At 46.3% G+C, this 25,028-nt stretch overlaps 2 protein-coding genes across 2 annotated transcripts in view; both read right to left on the reverse strand.

Moving 5' to 3' along the window:
- LOC139423706 (ras-associating and dilute domain-containing protein-like) overlaps nucleotides 1-1,507 on the reverse strand; it is a 98,350-nt gene extending 96,843 nt beyond the window's left edge. Inside the window, exon 1 of the mRNA XM_071175316.1 lies at nucleotides 1,385-1,507. The gene's annotated coding sequence lies outside the window, so the exon portion shown is untranslated. The remainder of the gene's footprint in view (nucleotides 1-1,384) is intronic.
- A 16,587-nt stretch (nucleotides 1,508-18,094) lies between these two features.
- LOC139423707 (monocyte to macrophage differentiation factor 2-like) overlaps nucleotides 18,095-25,028 on the reverse strand; it is a 32,841-nt gene continuing 25,907 nt past the window's right edge. The window contains exons 5-7 of the mRNA XM_071175317.1: nucleotides 24,322-24,423; nucleotides 22,925-22,994; nucleotides 18,095-18,886 (exon numbers count right to left, since the gene is read on the reverse strand). Of these exons, the coding sequence (XP_071031418.1) occupies nucleotides 18,683-18,886; nucleotides 22,925-22,994; nucleotides 24,322-24,423 (376 nt within the window). The 3' untranslated portion in view covers nucleotides 18,095-18,682. The remainder of the gene's footprint in view (nucleotides 18,887-22,924; nucleotides 22,995-24,321; nucleotides 24,424-25,028) is intronic.

Here is a 25,028-nt window from a genome sequence, read left to right on the forward strand (position 1 = left end):
TACAGTAACATTATAGTATGGTTGTGTTATGGTTGCAGTAAGGTTATAGTTTGGTTGTGTTCAGGTTGCAGTATGGTTGTGTTAGGTTATAGTAACATTATAGTATGGTTGTGTTATGGTTGCAGTAAGGTTATAGTTTGGTTGTGTTCAGGTTGCAGTATGTTGTGTTATGGTTGTAGTATGGTTGTGTTAGGTTATAATAACATTATAGTATGGTTGTGTTATGGTTGCAGTAACATTATAGTATGGTTGTGTTATGGTTGCAGTAAGGTTATAGTTTGGTTGTGTTATGGTTGCAGTAAGGTTATAGTTTGGTTGTGTTCAGGTTGCAGTATGTTGTGTTATGGTTGTAGTAACATTATAGTATGGTTGTGTTATGGTTGCAGTAACATTATAGTATGGTTGTGTTATGGTTGCAGTAAGGTTATAGTTTGGTTGTGTTCAGGTTGCAGTATGTTGTGTTATGGTTATAGTAACATTATAGTATGGTTGTGTTTAGGTTATAGTAACATTATAGTATGGTTGTGTTTAGGTTGCAGTAAGGTTAGTGGTTGTGTTTAGGTTATATTAACATTATAGTATGGTTGTGTTATGGTTATAGTAACATTATAGTATGGTTGTGTTAGGTTATAGTAACATTATAGTATGGTTGTGTTATGGTTATAGTAACATTATAGTATGGTTGTGTTGGGTTATAGTAACATTATAGTATGGTTGTGTTATGGTTATAGTAACATTATAGTATGGTTGTGTTAGGTTATAGTAACATTATAGTATGGTTGTATTATGGTTATAGTAACATTATAGTATGGTTGTGTTATGGTTATAGTAACATTGTAGTATGGTTGTGTTAGGTTATAGTAACATTATAGTATGGTTGTGTTAGGTTATAGTAACATTATAGTATGGTTGTGTTATGGTTATAGTAACATTATAGTATGGTTGTGTTATGGTTATAGTAACATTATAGTATGGTTGTGTTATGGTTGCTGTAACATAGTAGTATGGTTGTGTTAGGTTATAGTAACATTATAGTATGGTTGTGTTAGGTTATAGTAACATTATAGTATGGTTGTGTTAGGTTATAGTAACATTATAGTATGGTTGTGTTAGGTTATAGTAACATTATAGTATGGTTGTGTTAGGTTATAGTAACATTATAGTATGGTTGTGTTATGGTTATAGTAACATTATAGTATGGTTGTGTTAGGTTATAGTAACATTATAGTATGGTTGTGTTAGGTTGTAGTAAGGTTATAGTTTGGTTGTTTAGGTTATAGTAACATTATAGTATGTTTGTGTTCAGGTTGCAGTAAGGTTATAGTTTGGTTGTGTTTAGGTTGCAGTATGTTGTGTTATGGTTGAAGTATGGTTGTGGTGTTACCTTGAAGCTGTAGACTGGTGTCTCCCTGGTAGAGAGGCTGGGGTGCTGGATGAGGAGATAGGACAGGGGTAGGGTGTGGGAATAGGGTGTGGGGTAGGGTGTGGGAATAGCGTATGGGGGTTAGGGAATAGGGAATAGAGTATAGGGGTTACGGAATAGGGTTTGGGGTATAGGGTTTAGGGAATAGGATTTAGGGTATCGTGGTTAGGGAATAGGGTTTAGGGTATAGGGGTTAGGGAATATGGAATAGAGTATAGGGGTTATGGAATATGGTTTAGGGTATAGGATTTAGGGAATAGGGTTTAGGGTATCGTGGTTAGGGAATAGGGTATAGAGTATAGGGGTTAGGGAATAGGGTTTAGGGTATAGGGGTTAGGGAATAGGGTTTAGGGTATTGGGGTTAGGGAATAGGGTATAGGGTATAGGGGTTTAGGGTAAATGGGTTTAGGGTAAATGGGTTTAGGGTATAGGGTATTGGGGTTTAGGGTATAGGGGTTTAGGGTATAGGGGTTTAGGGTAAATGGGTTTAGGGTATAGGGTATAGGGTTTAGGGGATAGGGGTTTAGGGTAAATGGGTTTAGGGTTTAGGGTATAGGGGTTTAGGATAAATGGGTTTAGGGTGTAGGGGTTTAAGGTATAGGGGTTTAGGGTGTAGGAGTTTAGGATTTAGGGGTTTGGGATGTTGGGGTTTAGAATGTAGGGGTTTAGGGTGTAAGGGGTTTAGGGTGTAAGGGGTTTAGGGTATAAGGGTACAGGATGTAGGGGTTTAGGGTATAGGGGTTTAGGGTGTAGGGTTTTAGGGTGTAGGGGTTTAGGGTGTAGGGGCTTAGGGTATAGGGGTTTACAGGTTTAGGGTATAGGGGTTTAGGTTACAGGGTATAGGGGTATAGGGGTTCAGGATGTAGGGGTTTGGGGTATAGGGGTTCAGGATGTAGGGTTTTGGGGTATAGGGGTTTGGGGTATAGGGGTTCAGGATGTAGGGTTTAGGGTACAGGAGTTCAGGATGTAGGGGTTTGGGGTATAGGGGTTTAGGGTATAGGGGTTCAGGATGTAGGGATGAGGGTGTAGGGGTTTAGGGTACAGGAGTTCAGGATGTAGGGGTTTGGATGTAGGGGTCATATGGGTTGAGGAGGGATCCTTATCACATCAGTCTTTCTCTCCTTAAGCTGGGGAGGCAAGAACAGGGAAGGAGTCTTAAAATCAACACACACACTGTACACTCAACTGGCTGTAGTCTACACTGTACACTGTACACTCAACTGGCTGTAGTCTACACTGTACACTCAACTGGCTGTAGTCTACACTGTACACTCAACTGTCTGTGGTCTACACTGTACACTCAACTGGCTGTAGTCTACACTGTACACTCAACTAGCTGTAGTCTACACTGTACAGTCAACTGGCTGTAGTCTACACTGTACACTGTACACTCAACTAGCTGTAGTCTACACTGTACAGTCAACTGGCTGTAGTCTACACTGTACACTCAACTGGCTGTAGTCTACACTGTACAGTCAACTGGCTGTAGTCTACACTGTACACTTAACTGTCTGTGGTCTACACTGTACACTCAACTGGCTGTAGTCTACACTGTACACTCAACTGGCTGTAGTCTACACTGTACACTCAACTGTCTGTAGTCTACACTGTATACTGTACACTCAACTGGCTGTAGTCTACACTGTACACTCAACTGGCAGTAGTCTACACTGTACAGTCAACTGGCTGTAGTCTACGCTGTACACTCAACTAGCTGTAGTCTACACTGTACAGTCAACTGGCTGTAGTCTACGCTGTACACTGTACACTCAACTGGCTGTAGTCTACACTGTACAGTCAACTGGCTGTAGTCTACACTGTACACTCAACTGTCTGTGGTCTACACTGTACACTCAACTGGCTGTAGTCTACACTGTACGCTCAACTGGCTGTAGTCTACACTGTACACTGTACACTCAACTCGAAGTAGTCTACACTGTACACCCAACTGGCTGTAAACTAACCCACTAAACTAACCCAACTAAACTAACCCACTAAACTAACCCACTAAACCAACCCACTAAACTAACCCAACTAAACAAACCCAACTAAACTAATCCACTAAACTAACCCAACTAAACTAACCCAACTAAACTAACCCAACTAAACTAATCCAACTAAACCAGACCACTAAACTAACCCACTAAACTAATCCAACCCACTAAACTAACCCACTAAACTAACCCAACTAAACTAACCCACTAAACTAATCCAACCCACTAAACTAACCCAACTAAACTAACCCAACTAAACTAACCCACTAAACTAATCCAACCCACTAAACTAACCCACTAAGCCAACCCAACTAAACTAACCCACTAAACTAACCCACTAACTAACCCACTAAACTAATCCAACCCACTAAACTAATCCAATCCACTAAACCAACCCACTAAACTAACCCAACTAAACCAACCCAAATAAACTAACCCAACTAAACTAACCCAACTAAACTAACCTACTAAACTACCCAACTAAACTAACCCACTATACTAACCCAACAAAACCAACCCACTAAACTAACCCACTAAACTAATCCAACCCACTAAACCAATCCAACCCACTAAACCAACCCACTAAACTAACCCAACTAAACCAACCCAACTAAACTAACCCAACTAAACTAACCCACTAAACTAACCCACTAAACTAATCCAACCCATTAAACTAACCCAACTAAACTAAGACACTAAACTAATCCAACCTAACTAAACTAACCCACTAAACTAACCCAACTAAACCAACCCAACTAAACTAACCCACTATACTAACCCAACAAAACTAACCCACTAAACTAATCCAACCCACTAAACTAACCCACTATACTAACCCAACAAAACCAACCCACTAAACTAACCCACAAAACTAATCCAACCCACTAAGCCAACCCACTAAACTAATCCAACCAACTAACCCACTAAACTAACCCAACTAAACTAACCCAACTAAACCACTAAACGACTCCAACCCAACTAAACTAACCCACTAAACCAACCCACTAAACTAATCCAACCCACTAAACTAACCCACTAAACTAATCCAACCCAACTAAACTAACCCACTAAACTAACCAACTAAACTAATCCAACCCACTAAACCAACCCAACTAAACCAACCCAACTAAACTAACCCACTAAACAAACCCAACTAAACTAACCCACTAAACTAACCCACCAAAACTAACCCACTAAACTAACCCAACTAAACTAACCCACTAAACTAACCCACTAAACTAACTTACTAAACTAACCCACTTAACTAAACTAACCCAACTAAACCAACCCAACTAAACTAACCATTAAACTAACCCACTAAACCAACCCAACTAAACTAACCCACTACACTAACCCACTAAACCAACCCAACTAAACTAACCCACTAAACTAACCCAACCCACTAAACTAACCCACTACACTAACCCACTAAACCAACCCAACTAAACTAACCCACTAAACTAACCCAACCCACTTAACTAATCAAATCAAATCAAAATCAAATCAAATCAAATGTATTTATATAGCCCTTAACCATTCAGAATGAGTGACTAAACTGAACCCTTACCTTAACCATTCAGAATGAGTGACTAAACTGAACCCTTACCTTAACCATTCAGAATGAGTGACTAAACTGAACCCTTACCTTAACCATTCAGAATGAGAGACTAAACTGAACCCTTACCTTAACCATTCAGAATGAGTGACTAAACTGAACCCTTACCTTAACCATTCAGAATGAGTGACTAAACTGAACCCTTACATTCAGAATGAGAGACTAAACTGAACCCTTACCTTAACCATTCAGAATGAGTGACTAAACTGAACCCTTACCTTAACCATTCAGAATGAGAGACTAAACTGAACCCTTACCTTAACCATTCAGAATGAGTGACTAAACTGAACCCTTACCTTAACCATTCAGAATGAGTGACTAAACTGAACCCTTACCTTAACCATTCAGAATGAGTGACTAAACTGAACCCTTACCTTAACCATTCAGAATGAGTGACTAAACTGAACCCTTACCTTAACCATTCAGAATGAGTGACTAAACTGAACCCTTACCTTAACCATTCAGAATGAGTGACTAAACTGAACCCTTACCTTAACCATTCAGAATGAGAGACTAAACTGAACCCTTACCTTAACCATTCAGAATGAGTGACTAAACTGAACCCTTACCTTAACCATTCAGAATGAGTGACTAAACTGAACCCTTACCTTAACCATTCAGAATGAGTGACTAAACTGAACCCTTACCTTAACCATTCAGAATGAGAGACTAAACTGAACCCTTACCTTAACCATTCAGAATGAGTGACTAAACTGAACCCTAACCTTAAATCAAATCAAATCAAATCAAATGTATTTATTTAGCCCTTCGTACATCAGCTGATATCTCAAAGTGCTGTACAGAAACCCAGCCTAAAACCCCAAACAGCAAGCAATGCAGGTGTAGAAGCACGGTGGCTAGGAAAACCTCTCTAGAAAGGCCAAAACCTAGGAAGAAACCTAGAGAGGAACCAGGCTATGTGGGGTGGCCAGTCCTCTTCTGGCTGTGCCGGGTGGAGATTATAACAGAACATGGCCAAGATGTTCAAATGTTCATAAATGACCAGCATGGTCGAATCCAACCCAACTAACCCAACTAAACCAACCCAACTAAACTACTAAACCAACCCAACTAAACTAACCCACTACATTATGAACTCGTGTCAGAGTTTGCGCAGTCTGGTTGTCAATAGCAACCGCCAAGGCAACAACAAAAAAACAAAAAAGGCACGTAGTTAAAACCTCGGATTTAATCCACCTCGGTGTAAATACCCTGGACCCGTCTCCACTCACGGCCGCTGATTTTATAACACACACAGTCGGTAATAATAGGAAACACACATTTTCAGGTTGTAACACAAGGTGTGTGTTTCTATTCCTACTGACTGTGTGTGTGTGTGTGTGTGTGTGTGTTGCCCCTCCTATGATTTAACTGTGTGTGACCAAGATGTTGCAACACGTCCAAGATAATCAAATACGTCTCTTTAAAAATGGTCTCGTGAAAGGCTACATAATAATCTAATGGTCTAATTCAGGAACTGAATATCATTCTGATATCCTTCTACGAGACAGTGTTACCTGGTTGGTTAGAATACAGTAATGTGTGTAGACAGTGTATAGTAACACCACTCACGTTGTCTGCAGTGTCTGCGTTCATACGGTGCACACCGGAGAAACCCCGGACCTCTCTTCATCCCGTGTGCAACCTATGGAATCGACTGAACCAGTTAACGCGTATATCTCCTTGGAATATGGACCGGTAACGGAGTCCCTTTGACAGTCACTCGGTAACTTCCTCCTCGTTAATTGTTAAGTGAACCGTTTTTTTCCTCCCCGTTCCACTCGCGCGCCTCCACGGATTGCTCGAGCCCTCTCTGTTCCTCTGGCGTCTGCATTCCACACCAAACCGGGGTTACGAACGGTGACGGAAACACACGAGCTCACTCACCGGGAACCTTTCGGTTCGCTCTGGGTATGGGTGGGGTGGGTGCACCTGCTGATGCGCAAAGTGTGGACACCACAGGTCTCCGTCTGGCGGACACGCGCGGCGCGGGCACGATGTAGGCCCGTAAAGGTGAGTTGCGTGTGGTTGGAATACTGAACACTTCTTAGAGCTTGGTGGTGTCATCAAAGGCGTCATTAAACGTAACGAGGAGAATAAGATGCTAAATCATCTCAACTAGTTCGATGCGTCTTCAGAAAGATTCGAAAGCTCTTGATCCCCCCCCCCCCCCCCCCCCCCCTTACCGGTTTGCTTCGTAGCATATTAAAGTCATCAATGAATTACCGTACGGTATTGAATGTTTGCTCACACCAACAGGGCACTGTCATTCTGAATCTGAAGGCAGCGCAGCAGCAGACTGAACTTAATGCAGTGAAACGGCGCCCTCTGGCGGATCATAAAGACTGGTACAATTAGAGGGTCCAGATACACTAATCGACCAGAAGTATGTGGACACCGGCTCGTAGAACATCTCATTCCAAAATCATGGGTGTTAATAGGGAGGTGGTCCCTCCGTTTGCTGCCGTAACAGCCTCCACTCTTTCGGGAAGGCTTTCCACTAGATGTTGGAACATTGCTGCTATAACAGCCTCCACTCTTCTGGGGAGGCTTTCCACTAGATGTTGGAACATTGCTGTGGGGACTTGCTTCCATTCAGCCACAAGGGCATTAGTGAGGTCGGGCACTGATGTTGGGGGGCGATTAGACCTGGCTCGCAGTCGACATTCCAATTCATCCCAAAGGTGTTCAGTTCAAAGGGTTGAGGTCAGGGCTCTGTGCAGGCTAGCCAAGTTCTTCCACACTGATCTCAATAAACCATTTCTGTATAAACCTAGATTTGTGCACAGGGGCATTGTCCTGCTGAAACAGGAAAGGGCCTTCCTCAAACTGTTGCCACAGTGACAGGCACACAGAACAAACAGGTAGGAAACAGAGACACAGACAGACAGAGAGAGAGAGCAGACAAACAGGTAGGAAACAGACAGACACAGACAGACAGACAGACAGACAGACATCATAATAACCACAGTAGACTGACAGACAGACAGACAGACAGGTAGGAAACAGACAGACAGAGAGAGACACAGACATCATAATAACCACAGTAGACTGAATCTCACTGATATAAAAGCTTGTTATTAAAATGACAGACACATAGAAAACACATCATCATCATCATCACAGTAATATTAAATCAAAGATTTTGACAAGTAGAATCATCAGGTGTGTCACTGCTTGGTGGAATCAAAACCCTGCTCTCTGTAGATGGTAGTCCAAGCCCAATGGCCAGCTCCACAGAAACACTTATAGCATTATAAACACTTATAACCACTACGTATGGAGTAGTAATGCAGGCTGTTATAGAGCTCCTATGAAGAGGGTGAAGAGGGTTTATAAAGGCCCATGGGCGGTGTAGAAAGTGGGAGGGACTTATTTACATTAGAAAACACATCCATGGCAACGTCTGAGGCAGTGTTGTGGCAGTAGAGAGACTGACGACTACCCTTATTAAGCATCTATAACATGTTTATAACATACTTATGTCATGGTATAACAGGTGTGGTGTTGTGGCAGTAGAGAGACTGACTACTACCCTTATTAAGCATCTATAACATGTTCATAGCATGTTCATAACATACTTATGTCATGGTCTGACAGGTGTGGTGTTGTGGCAGTAGAGAGACTGACGACTACCCTTATTAAGCATCTATAACATGTTCATAACATGTTCATAACATACTTATGTCATGGTATAACAGATGTGGTGTTGTGGCAGTAGAGAGACTGACGACTACCCTTATTAAGCATCTATACTATGTTCATAGCATGTTCATAACAGACTTATGTCATGGTATAACAGATGTGGTGTTGTGGCAGTAGAGACAGACTCTCAGTGTCCCGTAGACCAGTTATTACCTGTTCATAACGAGTCTTTTATAGTTCTGTAACATGTTAACCTGCCTATGTGCTCTAAAACATGGCTGATCTATGAGATACATAATACAGATCTGACAAACGTATGATAGCTCTATCGATGACACCTCTATGAGCTGTCTATGACACCTCTATGACCTGTCTATGAACAGTCTATGACACCTCTATGACCTGTCTATAACCTATATATGACCTGTCTATGACACCTCTATGACCTGTCTATGATCTGTCTATAACCTCTCTATGACCTGTCTATGAACAGTCTATGACACCTCTATGGTCTGTCTATGAACAGTCTATGACACCTCTATGGTCTGTCTATGAACGGTCTATGACACCTCTATGACCTGTCTATAACCTCGCTATGACCGGTCTATTAACTGTCTATGACACCTCTATGGTCTGTCTATGACACCTCTATGACCCGTCTATGGCACCTCTATGACCTGTCTATGACACCTCTATGACCTGTCTATGAACAGTCTATAACCTATCTATGACCTGTCTATGACACCTCTATGACCTGTCTATGATCTGTCTATAACCTCTCTATGAACAGTCTATGACACCTCTATGGTCTGTCCATGAACGGTCTATGACACCTCTATGGTCTCTCTATGACCGGTCTATTAACGGTCTATGACACCTCTATGACCCATCTATGACCCGTCTATGACCTGTCTATGACACCTCTATGACCTGTCTATGACACCTCTATGACCCGTCTATGACCTGTCTATGACACCTCTATGACCTGTCTATGACACCTCTATGACCTGTCTATGAAGTGTAATAACCGTCCGTTATAAGGGCTGGAGAACACCAGTCTGTCTGTGAACGGTCTATAACACCTCTATGACCTGTCTATGACACCTCTATGGTCTGTCTATGATAAGGGCTGGAGAACACCAGTCTGTCTGTAACCTGTCTATAACACCTCTATGGTCTGTCTATGATAAGGGCTGGAGAACACCAGTCTGTCTATAACCTGTCTATAACACCTCTATGGTCTGTCTATGATAAGGGCTGGAGAACACCAGTCTGTCTATAACCTGTCTATAACACCTCTATGGTCTGTCTATGATAAGGGCTGGAGAACACCAGTCTCTCTGTGGCAGTAGAACACTCTGTTAGCTCCCTACTGACACTCTGAAACCAACCATTGTTTGTAAACAGAGGTTCTTCACGAGTCTATACATCGATTGGCTTAATATGTTTCGTTTTGAGTGTTGATTGTTTGTGCATTTCGTCCTGTGACCACAAGGGGGACGAGCTAAATTACAGACTTGCAGCATTAAGAGCAGTCTATACCATCCCAAACTGGTGATCAACCGTACGTCTCCTAGTCTGACGCGTGATTGGTCAGCGTACGTCTCCCAGTCTGACGTGTGATTGGTCTGAGTACGTCTCCCAGTCTGACGTGTGATTGGTCTGAGTACGTCTCCCAGTCTGACGTGTGATTGGTCTGAGTACGTCTCCCAGTCTGACGTGTGATTGGTCTGAGTACGTCTCCCAGTCTGACGTGTGATTGGTCTGAGTACGTCTCCCAGTCTGACGTGTGATTGGTCTGAGTACGTCTCCCAGTCTGACGCGTGATTGGTCAGCGTACGTCTCCTAGTCTGACGTGTGATTGGTCAGCGTACGTCTCCCAGTCTGACGTGTGATTGGTCTGAGTACGTCTCCCAGTCTGACGCGTGATTGGTCAGCGTACGTCTCCCAGTCTGACGTGTGATTGGTCAGCGTACGTCTCCTAGTCTGACGTGTGATTGGTCAGCGTACGTCTCCTAGTCTGACGTGTGATTGGTCAGCGTACGTCTCCCAGTCTGACGTGTGATTGGTCTGAGTACGTCTCCTAGTCTGACGTGTGATTGGTCTGAGTACGTCTCCCAGTCTGACGTGTGATTGGTCTGAGTACGTCTCCCAGTCTGACGTGTGATTGGTCAGCGTACGTCTCCCAGTCTGACGTGTGATTGGTCTGAGTACGTCTCCCAGTCTGACGCGTGATTGGTCAGCGTACGTCTCCTAGTCTGACGTGTGATTGGTCAGCGTACGTCTCCCAGTCTGACGTGTGATTGGTCTGAGTACGTCTCCCAGTCTGACGCGTGATTGGTCAGCGTACGTCTCCCAGTCTGACGTGTGATTGGTCAGCGTACGTCTCCTAGTCTGACGTGTGATTGGTCAGCGTACGTCTCCCAGTCTGACGTGTGATTGGTCTGAGTACGTCTCCCAGTCTGACGCGTGATTGGTCAGCGTACGTCTCCCAGTCTGACGTGTGATTGGTCAGCGTACGTCTCCTAGTCTGACGTGTGATTGGTCAGCGTACGTCTCCTAGTCTGACGTGTGATTGGTCAGCGTACGTCTCCTAGTCTGACGTGTGATTGGTCAGCGTACGTCTCCCAGTCTGACGTGTGATTGGTCTGAGTACGTCTCCCAGTCTGACGCGTGATTGGTCAGCGTACGTCTCCCAGTCTGACGTGTGATTGGTCAGCGTACGTCTCCTAGTCTGACGTGTGATTGGTCAGCGTACGTCTCCTAGTCTGACGTGTGATTGGTCAGCGTACGTCTCCCAGTCTGACGTGTGATTGGTCTGAGTACGTCTCCTAGTCTGACGTGTGATTGGTCTGAGTACGTCTCCCAGTCTGACGTGTGATTGGTCTGAGTACGTCTCCCAGTCTGACGTGTGATTGGTCAGCGTACGTCTCCCAGTCTGACGTGTGATTGGTCTGAGTACGTCTCCCAGTCTGACGCGTGATTGGTCAGCGTACGTCTCCTAGTCTGACGTGTGATTGGTCAGCGTACGTCTCCCAGTCTGACGTGTGATTGGTCTGAGTACGTCTCCCAGTCTGACGCGTGATTGGTCAGCGTACGTCTCCCAGTCTGACGTGTGATTGGTCAGCGTACGTCTCCTAGTCTGACGTGTGATTGGTCAGCGTACGTCTCCTAGTCTGACGTGTGATTGGTCAGCGTACGTCTCCCAGTCTGACGTGTGATTGGTCAGCGTACGTCTCCCAGTCTGACGTGTGATTGGTCTGAGTACGTCTCCCAGTCTGACGTGTGATTGGTCTGAGTACGTCTCCTAGTCTGACGTGTGATTGGTCTGAGTACGTCTCCTAGTCTGACGTGTGATTGGTCTGAGTACGTCTCCTAGTCTGACGCGTGATTGGTCAGCGTACGTCTCCCAGTCTGACGTGTGATTGGTCAGTTGTTGTCAGCCAGTTCATTCACAAACTGACTCATTGTTTAAAGAGCGATGCTGAAATAGAATAATAACAACAAATCGGAATCACAACAACAACAACAACAACAACAACATATTAACCACATTAATCAGGAACGCCGGTTTAACGACACCGGGGAGAAGAAACAACAAGACGTGACAGAGGAGACGAGGTATCTATTCTGGAGAGCAGTGGAGGGAAGGAGGGGCGGGGTTTTGGTACCCTAGCTTATTTAGGGCATCGCCATAGCAACAGAGCGAGGGTTCTGCGACAGGCGGTCGATTCTAACTCAGGGGTCTCCCGCATATCAAAAGAAAGTAGTGCACTATATTGGAAATAGGGTGCCATTTCTGAATCTGGAGGTGCGGAGGGTGGGGGTTTGGGGGGGGGGGCTCAGAACACTACAGGATAGTGTGCTCCTACAGCAGAGCACATACATGTTACATACATGTTACCATGTTACCTAGGCCTATGTGTTTTAATGTTACATCCGTGTTACAATACTGTCTGTGTAAACACAGAAGTCCGAGGTCGGGGGGGTCACTGTGTCAGGGTCAGGAGGTCACCGTGGTCACTGTGCTATAAAACACAGCAGTGTGAGGTCGGGGGGGTCACTGTGTCAGGGTCAGGAGGTCACTGTGGTCACTGTGCTATAAAACACAGCAGTGTGAGGTCGGGGGGGTCACTGTGTCAGGGTCAGGAGGTCACCGTGGTCACTGTGCTATAAAACACAGCAGTGTGAGGTCGGGGGGGTCACTGTCAGGGTCAGGAGGTCACCGTGGTCACTGTGCTATAAAACACAGCAGTGTGAGGTCGGGGGGGTCACTGTGTCAGGGTCAGGAGGTCACTGTGTCAGGGTCAGGAGGTCACCGTGGTCACTGTGCTATAAAACACAGCAGTGTGAGGTCGGGGGGGTCACTGTGTCAGGGTCAGGAGGTCACTGTGTCAGGGTCAGGAGGTCACCGTGGTCACTGTGCTATAAAACACAGCAGTGTGAGGTCGGGGGGTCACTGTGTCAGGGTCAGGAGGTCACCGTGGTCACTGTGCTATAAAACACAGCAGTGTGAGGTCGGGGGGTCACTGTGTCAGGGTCAGGAGGTCACTGTGTCAGGGTCAGGAGGTCACTGTGTCAGGGTCAGGAGGGCCAGGAGGGAAGGGCTTTCTCCTGCTGTCAGGGCAGTGGTTGGGAAGGGCTTTCTCCTGCTGTCAAGGCAGTGGTTGGGAAGGGCTTTCTGCTGCTGTCAGGGCAGCGGTTGGGAAGGGCTTTCTCCTGCTGTCAGATCAGTGGTTGGGAAGGGCTTTCTGCTGCTGTCAGATCAGTGGTTGGGCAGGGCTTTCTGCTGCTGTCAGATCAGTGGTTGGGAAGGGCTTTCTGCTGCTGTCAGATCAGTGGTTGGGAAGGGCTTTCTGCTGCTGTCAGATCAGTGGTTGGGAAGGGCTTTCTGCTGCTGTCAGATCAGTGGTTGGGAAGGGCTTTCTGCTGCTGTCAGATCAGTGGTTGGGAAGGGCTTTCTGCTGCTGTCAGATCAGTGGTTGTGAAGGGCTTTCTGCTGCTGTCAGATCAGTGGTTGGGAAGGGCTTTTTGGTGCTGTCAGATCAGTGGTTGGGAAGGGCTTTCCACTGCTGTCAGATCAGTGGTTGGGAAGGGCTTTCCGCTGCTGTCATATCAGTGGTTGGAAAGGACTTTCTGCTGCTGTCAGATCAGTGGTTGGGAAGGGCTTTCTGCTGCTGTCAGATCAGTGGTTGGGAAGGGCTTTCTGCTGCTGTCAGATCAGTGGTTGGGAAGGGCTTTCTGCTGCTGTCAGATCAGTGGTTGGGAAGGGCTTTCTGCTGCTGTCAGATCAGTGGTTGGGAAGGGCTTTCTGCTGCTGTCAGATCAGTGGTTGGGAAGGGCTTTCCGCTGCTGTCAGATCAGTGGTTGTGAAGGGCTTTCTGCTGCTGTCAGATCAGTGGTTGGGAAGGGCTTTTTGGTGCTGTCAGATCAGTGGTTGGGAAGGGCTTTCCACTGCTGTCAGATCAGTGGTTGGGAAGGGCTTTCCACTGCTGTCATATCAGTGGTTGGAAAGGACTTTCTGCTGCTGTCAGATCAGTGGTTGGGAAGGGCTTTCTGCTGCTGTCAGATCAGTGGTTGGGAAGGGCTTTCTGCTGCTGTCAGATCAGTGGTTGGGAAGGGCTTTCTGCTGCTGTCAGATCAGTGGTTGGGAAGGGCTTTCTGCTGCTGTCAGATCAGTGGTTGGGAAGGGCTTTCTGCTGCTGTCAGATCAGTGGTTGGGAAGGGCTTTCCGCTGCTGTCAGATCAGTGGTTGGGAAGGGCTTTCTCCTGCTGTCAAGGCAGTGGTTGGGAAGGGCTTTCTGCTGCTGTCAGGGCAGCGGTTGGGAAGGGCTTTCTCCTGCTGTCAGATCAGTGGTTGGGAAGGGCTTTCTGCTGCTGTCAGATCAGTGGTTGGGCAGGGCTTTCTGCTGCTGTCAGATCAGTGGTTGGGAAGGGCTTTCTGCTGCTGTCAGATCAGTGGTTGGGAAGGGCTTTCTGCTGCTGTCAGATCAGTGGTTGGGAAGGGCTTTCTGCTGCTGTCAGATCAGTGGTTGGGAAGGGCTTTCCGCTGCTGTCAGATCAGTGGTTGGGAAGGGCTTTCTGCTGCTGTCAGATCAGTGGTTGGGAAGGGCTTTCTGCTGCTGTCAGATCAGTGGTTGGGAAGGGCTTTCTGCTGCTGTCAGATCAGTGGTTGGGAAGGGCTTTCTGCTGCTGTCAGATCAGTGGTTGGGAAGGGCTTTCCGCTGCTGTCAGATCAGTGGTTGGGAAGGGCTTTCTGCTGCTGTCAGATCAGTGGTTGGGAAGGGCTTTCTGCTGCTGTCAGATCAGTGGTTGGGAAGGGCTTTCTGCTGCTGTCAGATCAGCGGTTGGGAAGGGCTTTCTGCTGCTGTCAGATCAGTGGTTGGGAAGGGCTTTCCACTGCTGTCAGAATAAAGGACATCAGAGGGGCGAAGGGCAGGAGAGGTCATGTCCTGGAATACGACAACATAATAATATACAGAAGTATAATAGTATTGATGACATTCCTCTCAGATCCTCTGAGAATAACCAAAGACACTATTGAAGTGAGCAAACATATTGAGACATTATAACATCCACACTGTCTGTTTCTAAATCATCAGAGGGGCCTTCTAGACCCAGGTCACCTAACTAACCCAGTGGTTCCTGGTCCTGGGGACCCAGAGGGGTCAACATGTCTGACCTAACCCAGGTCACCTAACTAACCCAGTGGTTCCTGGTCCTGGGGACCCAGAGGGGTCAACATGTCTGACCTAACCCAGGTCACCTAACTAACCCAGTGGTTCCTGGTCCTGGGGACCCAGAGGGGTCAACATGTCTGACCTAACCCAGGTCACCTAACTAACCCAGTGGTTCCTGGTCCTGGGGACCCAGAGGGGTCAACATGTCTGACCTAACCCAGGTCACCTAACTAACCCAGTGGTTGAATATGTGGACAACTACAAATATCTAGGTGTCTGGTTAGACTGTAAACTCTCCTTCCAGACTCAACATTAAACATCTCCAATCCAAAATTAAATCTAGAATCGGCTTACTATTTCGTAACAAACATGCTTCACTCACGCTGCCAAACATACCCTCGTTAAACTGACCATCCTACCGATCCTCGACTTCGGAGATGTCATTTACAAAATAGCCTCCAACACTCTACTCAGAAAATTGTATGCAGTCTATCACAGTGCCATCCGTTTTGTCACCAAAGCCCCTTATACCACCCACCACTGCGACCTGTATGCTCTCGTTGGCTGGCCCTCGCTTCATACTCGTCGCCAAACCCACTGGCTCCAGGTCATCTATAAGTCTTTGCTAGGTAAAGCCCCGCCTTATCTCGGCTCACTGGTCACCATAGCAACACCCACCCGTAGCATTTGTTATATTGTATTATTGACTGTACGTTTGTTTACGTGTAACTCTGTGTTGTTGTTTTTGTCGCACTGCTTTGCTTTATCTTTGCCAGGTCGCAGTTGTAAATGAGAACTTGTTCTCAACTGGCCTCCCTGGTTAAACTATCATTATGACATCATGGCCTCCCTGGTTAAACTATCATTATGACATCATGGCCTACCTGGTTAAATAAAGATGAAATCAAATAAAAGATAAAAGGAAATGACTGAACAAATGAACAACGAAACAGCACAGCAAGTAAGTGAAAGAAGTAGGTTTTGATCACATTTACTAGTAATAGGGACATACGTCAATGCCAACAGTGTGGGGTGTGTGTGTGTGTGTGTGTGTGTGTGTGTGTGTGTGTGTAACCTTTATTTAACTAGGAAAATATTGGCCAAAAATGTCATATCGGTGCATCACTAATAATAATACTAGTAACAATAATACTATTAAAAAGTAATATAGTAATAATAATTATAATAATAATACTATTAAATTAGTAATAATAGTAACGATAATATAGTAATTATAACTGCAGTAATAATAATACTATTAGAAAGAGTAATAATAGTAACAGTAATACTAGTTCTAATAAGTATAATAATAATACTATTAAAAAGAGTAATAATAGTAACAGTAATACTAGTTCTAATAAGTATAATAATAATACTATTAGAAATAGTAATAATAGTAGCGGTAATAATAGTAATAATAACTATAATAATAATACTATTATAAATAGTAATAATAGTAGCGGTAATAATAGTAATAATTATAATATTAGTAATAACAGCAACAGTAATAAGATTAATAGCAATAATAATAATAATAATATCAATACTACTATTAATAATGATAGTAATAACAACAGTAAAAATAATAATACCACTATTAATAATAGTATAAATAATAACAGCAATAATAATAATAATACTATTAATAATGATAGTAATAATAATAATACTATTACTAATGATAGTAATAATAATAATACTATTAATAATGATAGTATAAATAATAACACTAATAATAATAGCAATAATAACAACAGTAAAAATAATAATACTATTGATAATGATAGTAATAATAATAGCAATAATAATAATAGTAATAGCAATAGTAAAAACGAATAATAGTACAAATAATAACAGTAATAGTAATAATAATAATAACAGTAACAATAGTATAATAATAATAATGATGGTAGTAGTAATAATGGCTGTAGTAGGATAATACCTGCACTAGTCTGGAATGTAATTATAATAATAGTAATAATAACAATAATAGTAATAATGGCTGTAATAGGATAATACCTGCACTAGTCTGGAATGTAATTATAATAATAGTAATAATAACAATAATAATAACAACAATTGTTGTAATAATACTCTACCACGCACACTACACTACACTACACTGGAGGGTTACATAACTAACTTTACATCCTGTCTGTCCAGGACACATAAACCAGTGACCAACATCCAGTGATCTACATCCAGTCTGTCCAGGACACATAAACCAGTGATCTACATCCAGTCTGTCCAGGACACATAAACCAGTGATCTACATCCAGTCTGTCCAGGACACATAAACCAGTGATCTACATCCTGTCTGTCCAGGACACATAAACCAGTGATCTACATCCAGTCTGTCCAGGACACATAAACCAGTGATCAACATCCTGTCTGTCCAGGACACATAAACCAGTGATCTACATCCTGTCTGTCCAGGACACATAAACCAGTGACCAACATCCAGTGATCTACATCCTGTCTGTCCAGGACACATAAACCAGTGATCTACATCCTGTCTGTCCAGGACACATAAACCAGTGATCTACATCCAGTCTGTCCAGGACACATAAACTAGTCATTTACATCCTGTCTGTCTAGGACACATAAACCAGTGATCTCCCCATGTTTCTATGGTTCTATTCTCATCTCCGTGTTGTTGTTTTTGTCGTACTGCAAGCTTTATCTTGGCCATGTCGCAGTTGTAAATGAGAACTTGTTCTCAACTGTTCTCAACTTGTTCTCAACTGGCCTACCTGGTTAAATAAAAGTGAAATGTAAAAAATATCTCTCCACGTTGCTATTCTCATCTCTCCATGTTGCTATGGTTCTATTCTCATCTCTCCACGTTGCTATGGTTCTATTCTCATCTCTCCATGTTGCTATGGTTCTATTGTCACCTCTCCACATTGCTATGGTTCTATTCTCATCTCTCCACGTTGCTATGGTTCTATTCTCATCTCTCCACGTTGCTATGGTTCTATTCTCATCTCTCCATGTTGCTATGGTTCTATTCTCATCTCTCCACGTTGCTATGGTTCTATTCTCATCTCTCCATGTTGCTATGGTTCTATTGTCACCTCTCCACATTGCTATGGTTCTATTCTCATCTCTCCACGTTGCTATGGTTCTATTCTCATCTCTCCACGTTGCTATGGTTCTATTCTCATCTCTCCACGTTGCTATGGTTCTATTCTCATCTCTCCACGTTGCTATGGTTCTATTCTCATCTCTCCATCCCTCCTTTCTTGACATCACTTCTTCACAAGTCCACTCCTTCCTTCAACGTCCTGTGATGTCATCACCCCTCGCCCCCGGTCTCCGTGTGTCATCTGGATGTCTTCATCTGATTGGCTGCTGGCGTGTAGAGGTACCGGTAGATGGCGTAGTAATGGACGCCTGCTCCCATGGCAACAAACAGGTGCCAGATGGCATGGGCGAATGGGACGAGGCCATCACTCTTGAAGAACACCATGCCCAGACAGTAACAGGCACCGCCCACTAACAACTCCCACAGCCCCTCGCGGTCTGGCTACAGGGGGACAACAAGGGTGAAAGTTAATCCACTGATCCACCACACTCTTTCCCTACCTTGAGCCATTACCATTCAATTACCATACAACCATTCTCTTTGTTTCTGTGCCTTGTGTTGTGTTGTTTTGACTTGAGCCATTCAATTACCATACAACCATTCTCTTTGTTTCTGTGCCTTGTGTTGTGTTGTTTTGACTTGAGCCATTCAATTACCATACAACCATTCTCTTTGTTTCTGTTTAGCCTTGTGTTGTGTTGTTTTGACTTGAGCCATTCAATCACCATACAACCATTCTCTTTGTTTCTGTGCCTTGTGTTGTGTTGTTTTGATTACTGTTTTTTTTAGTTTCATTTCTACAATTGTAAAGAGACTTCGGGGTCCTTAAAAAGTTATTTAAAAGCCCCATGCGTTATTATGATTATAACATACTGGTTCTGTCCCAGTAAGCAGTCTACGGACAAGAGAAAGTCCCATGCGTTATTATGATTATAACATACTGGTTCTGTCCCAGTAAGCAGTCTACGGACAAGAGAAAGTCCCATGTGTTATTATGATTATAACATACTGGTTCTGTCCCAGTAAGCAGTCTACGGGGACAAGAGAAAGTCCCATGTGTTATTATGATTATAACATAATGGTTCTGTCCCAGTAAGCAGTCTACGGACAAGAGAAAGCATTCCGTGCTTTGGTTTCCTTTACCTGGCCACCTTTACCTGGCTAGATTTACCTGGCCCCCTTTACCTGGCCACATTTACCTGGCCACATTTACCTGGCCCCCTTTACCTGGCCACCTTTACCTGGCCACCTTTACCTGGCTACCTTTACCTGGCCCCCTTTACCTGGCCCCCTTTACCTGGCTACATTTACCTGGCCACCTTTACCTGGCCACCTTTACCTGGCTACATTTACCTGGCCACCTTTACCTGGCCACCTTTACCTGGCTAGATTTACCTGGCTACCTTTACCTGGCCACCTTTACCTGGCCACCTTTACCTGGTCCCCTTTACCTGGCCACCTTTACCTGGCTACCTTTACCTGGCTACCTTTACCTGGCCACCTTTACCTGGCCACCTTTACCTGGCTAGATTTACCTGGCCACCTTTACCTGGCCACCTTTACCTGGCCACCTTTACCTGGCCACCTTTACCTGGCCACCTTTACCTGGCTAACTTTACCTGGCCACCTTTACCTGGCTAGATTAACCTGGCCCACTTTACCTGGCCACCTTTACCTGGCCACCTTTACCTGGCTAACTTTACCTGGCTAACTTTACCTGGCTAACTTTACCTGGCTAACTTTACCTGGCCACCTTTACCTGGCCACCTTTACCTGGCCACCTTTACCTGGCCCCCTTTACCTGGCCCCCTTTACCTGGCCACCTTTACCTGGCCACCTTTACCTGGCCACCTTTACCTGGCCCCCTTTACCTGGCCACCTTTACCTGGCTAGATTTACCTGGCCCCCTTTACCTGGCCCCCTTTACCTGGCTAGATTTACCTGGCCCCCTTTACCTGGCTAGATTAACCTGGCCACCTTTACCTGGCTAGATTAACCTGGCCCCCTTTACCTGGCCACCTTTACCTGGCCCCCTTTACCTGGCTAGATTAACCTGGCCCCCTTTACCTGGCTAGATTAACCTGGCCCCCTTTACCTGGCTAGATTAACCTGGCCCCCTTTACCTGGCTAGATTAACCTGCCCCCCTTTACCTGGCTAGATTAACCTGGCCCCCTTTACCTGGCTAGATTAACCTGGCCCCCTTTACCTGGCTAGATTAACCTGGCCCCCTTTACCTGGCCACCTTTACCTGGCCACCTTTACCTGGCCCCCTTTACCTGGCCCCCTTTACCTGGCTAGATTAACCTGGCCACCTTTACCTGGCCACCTTTACCTGGCCCCCTTTACCTGGCCACCTTTACCTGGCCCCCTTTACCTGGCCCCCTTTACCTGGCTAGATTAACCTGGCCACCTATACCTGGCCCCCTTTACCTGGCCCCCTTTACCTGGCCCCCTTTACCTGGCTAGATTTACCTGGCCCCCTTTACCTGGCCCCCTTTACCTGGCCCCCTTTACCTGGCCCCCTTTACCTGGCCACCTTTACCTGGCCCCCTTTACCTGGCCCCCTTTACCTGGCTAGATTTACCTGGCCCCCTTTACCTGGCCACCTTTACCTGGCCACCTTTACCTGGCCCCCTTTACCTGGCCCCCTTTACCTGGCCACCTTTACCTGGCTAGATTTACCTGGTCCCCTTTACCTGGCTAGATTAACCTGGCCACCTTTACCTGGCCACCTTTACCTGGCTAGATTTACCTGGTCCCCTTTACCTGGCTAGATTAACCTGGCCACCTTTACCTGGCCCCCTTTACCTGGCCCCCTTTACCTGGCCCCCTTTACCTGGCCCCCTTTATCTGGCTAGATTTACCTGGTCCCCTTTACCTGGCTAGATTTACCTGGCCCCCTTTACCTGGCCACCTTTACCTGGCCACCTTTACCTGGCCCCCTTTACCTGGCTAGATTTACCTGGTCCCCTTTACCTGGCCACCTTTACCTGGCCCCCTTTACCTGGCTAGATTAACCTGGCCCCCTTTACCTGGCTAGATTTACCTGGCCACCTTTACCTGGCCACCTTTACCTGGCCCCCTTTACCTGGCCCCCTTTACCTGGCCACCTTTACCTGGCCACCTTTACCTGGTCCCCTTTACCTGGCTAGATTTACCTGGCCACCTTTACCTGGCCCCCTTTACCTGGCTAGATTTACCTGGCCACCTTTACCTGGCCCCCTTTACCTGGCTAGATTTACCTGGCCACCTTTACCTGGCCCCCTTTACCTGGCTAGATTAACCTGGCCACCTTTACCTGGCCCCCTTTACCTGGCTAGATTTACCTGGCCACCTTTACCTGGCCCCCTTTACCTGGCCACCTTTACCTGGCTAGATTAACCTGGCCCCCTTTACCTGGTCACCTTTACCTGACCACCTTTACCTGAATAGATTTACCTGGCCACCTTTACCTGGCCACCTTTACCTGGCCACCTTTACCTGGCCCCCTTTACCTGGCCCCCTTTACCTGGCCACCTTTACCTGGCCACCTTTACCTGGCTAGATTAACCTGCCCCCCTTTACCTGGCCACCTTTACCTGGCCCCCTTCACCTGGCTAGATTTACCTGGCCACCTTTACCTGGCCCCCTTTACCTGGCCACCTTTACCTGGCTAGATTAACCTGGCCCCCTTTACCTGGCCACCTTTACCTGACCACCTTTACCTGGCTAGATTTACCTGGCCACCTTTACCTGGCCCCCTTTACCTGGCTAGATTTACCTGGCCACCTTTACCTGGCCCCCTTTACCTGGCTAGATTAACCTGGCCACCTTTACCTGGCCCCCTTTACCTGACTAGATTTACCTGGCCACCTTTACCTGGCCCCCTTTACCTGACCACCTTTACCTGGATAGATTAACCTGGCCCCCTTTACCTGGCCACCTTTACCTGACCACCTTTACCTGAATATATTTACCTGGCCACCTTTACCTGGCCACCTTTACCTGGCCACCTTTACCTGGCCCCCTTTACCTGGCCACCTTTACCTGGCCACCTTTACCTGGCTAGATTAACCTGCCCCCCTTTACCTGGCCACCTTTACCTGGCTAGATTAACCTGCCCCCCTTTACCTGGCCACCTTTACCTGGCCCCCTTTACCTGCCCACCTTCACCTGGCCCCCTTTACCTGGCCCCCTTTACCTGCCCACCTTTACCTGGCCCCCTTTACCTGGCCACCTTTACCTGGCCACCTTTACCTGGCCCCCTTTACCTGCCCACCTTTACCTGGCCCCCTTTACCTGGCCACCTTTACCTGGCCCCCTTTACCTGGCCACCTTTACCTGGCCCCCTTTACCTGGCTAGATTTACCTGGCCACCTTTACCTGGCCACCTTCTTAAAATGCTAACTTTTTTTGTTGCATTTGTGCTCTAAAAACCAATGCAAGTCAATATCCCCGATTTGAGCATTTTTAGAGTTTGATGTCTAAAAGTGTCTCACCATTGACAGGATGACCAAGGCTGGGAACACTCCCATCACTGTATAACAGATCAGTTCCATCAACTTATACCTGGAGAGATAGAGACAGAGAGAGACAGAGAGAGAGACAGAGAGAGAGAGAGAGAGAGAGAGAGAGAGAGAGAGAGAGACAGAGACAGAGAGAGACACAGAGAGACACAGAGAGAGACAGAGAGAGAGACAGAGAGAGAGAGAGAAAGAGCGAGAGAGAAAGAGAGAAGGAGGAGGTTAGATATAGGTCAGGAACATAGTTAGGGTTTAGGGTCTCACAAGAGTCAGGGTTAAAAGGTCAGAGTGGAGTATTGTGACCTCTTACCTCTCGTGGGAGAAGACACACCCCTCCCCCCCACCACAAACACGTTACCTCTCGTGGAAGAAGACACCCCCCCCACATCACCCACAAACACGTTACCTCTCGTGGGGGAAGACACCCCCCCACATCACCCACAAACACGTTACCTCTCGTGGGAGAAGACACCCCCCCCAACACAAACATGTTACCTCTCGTAGAAGCCACCCCCCACCACAAACATGTTACCTCTCATTGAAGAAAACACCCCCCCCCCCCCCATAACCACGTTACCTCTCGTAGAAGCCCCCCCCACCACAAACACGTTACCTCTCGTGGTAGAAAACACCACCCCCCCCCCCCACATAACCACGTTACCTCTCGTAGATGCCCCCCCCCATAACCACCTCACCTCTCGTAGATGCCCCCCCCCACCATAACCACGTTACCTCTCGTAGATGCCTCCCCCCATACCCACCTCACCTCTCGTAGATGCCCCCCCCCCACCATAACCACGTTACCTCTTGTAGATGCCTCCCCCCCATACCCACCTCACCTCTCGTAGAAGCCCCCCCCCCCCCCTCCCCATAACCACCTCACCTCTCGTAGATGCCCCCAACACCATAACCACGTTACCTTTCGTAGATGCCTCCCCCCCATACCCACCTCACCTCTCGTAGATGCCCCCCCCCCCACCATAACCACCTCACCTCTCGTAGATGCCCCCCCCACCATAACCACGTTACCTCTCGTAGATGCCTTCCCCCCATACCCACCTCACCTCTCGTAGAAGCCCCCCCCTCCCCATAACCACCTCACCTCTCGTAGAAGCCCCCCCTCCCCTCCCCATAACCACCTCACCTCTCGTAGAAGCCCCCCCCTCCCCATAACCACCTCACCTCTCGTAGAAGCCCCCCCTCCCCATAACCACCTCACCTCTCGTAGAAGCCCCCCCTCCCCATAACCACCTCACCTCTCGTAGAAGCCCCCCCTCCCCATACCCACCTCACCTCTCGTAGATGCCCCCCTCCCACCATAACCACGTTACCTCTCCTCCCCCCCCCCCCCCCCCTCCCCATAACCACCTCACCTCTCGTGGAAGAAGAAGACGTATGTGGTTCCAACAGAGGCCATCACCCAGACCAACCACCTCATGTGACAGGTCCAGGGTCCCAGCTCCCGCAGGTTCAACCTGGATAGTAATCATGGTACATGTTACATCACTTTAAAACAGACGACACACACAACAAGGGCGTCATGGTACATATCACATCACTTTAAAACAGACGACACACACAACAAGGGCGTCATGGTACATATCACATCACTTTAAAACAGACGACACACACAACAAGGGCGTCATGGTACATATCACATCACTTTAAAACAGACTACACACACAACAAGGGCGTCGTGTTCACAAGTTCGGCAAACTGAGCTAGTGTAGTCCAGACTATGATGCTGTAGTCCAGACTATGATGCTGTAGTCCAGACTAGTGTAGTCCAGACTAGTGTAGTCCAGTATATGATGCTGTAGTCCATACTAGTGTAGTCCAGACTATGATGCTGTAGTCCAGACTATGATGCTGTAGTCCAGACTAGTGTAGTCCAGACTAGTGTAGTCCAGACTAGTGTAGTCCAGTATATGATGCTGTAGTCCAGACTAGTGTAGTCCAGTATATGATGCTGTAGTCCAGACTAGTGTAGTCCAGACTAGTGTAGTCCAGACTAGTGTAGTCCAGTACATGATGCTGTAGTCCAGACTAGTGTAGTCCAGTATATGATGCTGTAGTCCAG

This window comes from Oncorhynchus clarkii, chromosome 13, assembly GCF_045791955.1.
Source record: "Oncorhynchus clarkii lewisi isolate Uvic-CL-2024 chromosome 13, UVic_Ocla_1.0, whole genome shotgun sequence".
In the NCBI taxonomy this organism is placed as follows: domain Eukaryota; kingdom Metazoa; phylum Chordata; class Actinopteri; order Salmoniformes; family Salmonidae; genus Oncorhynchus; species Oncorhynchus clarkii.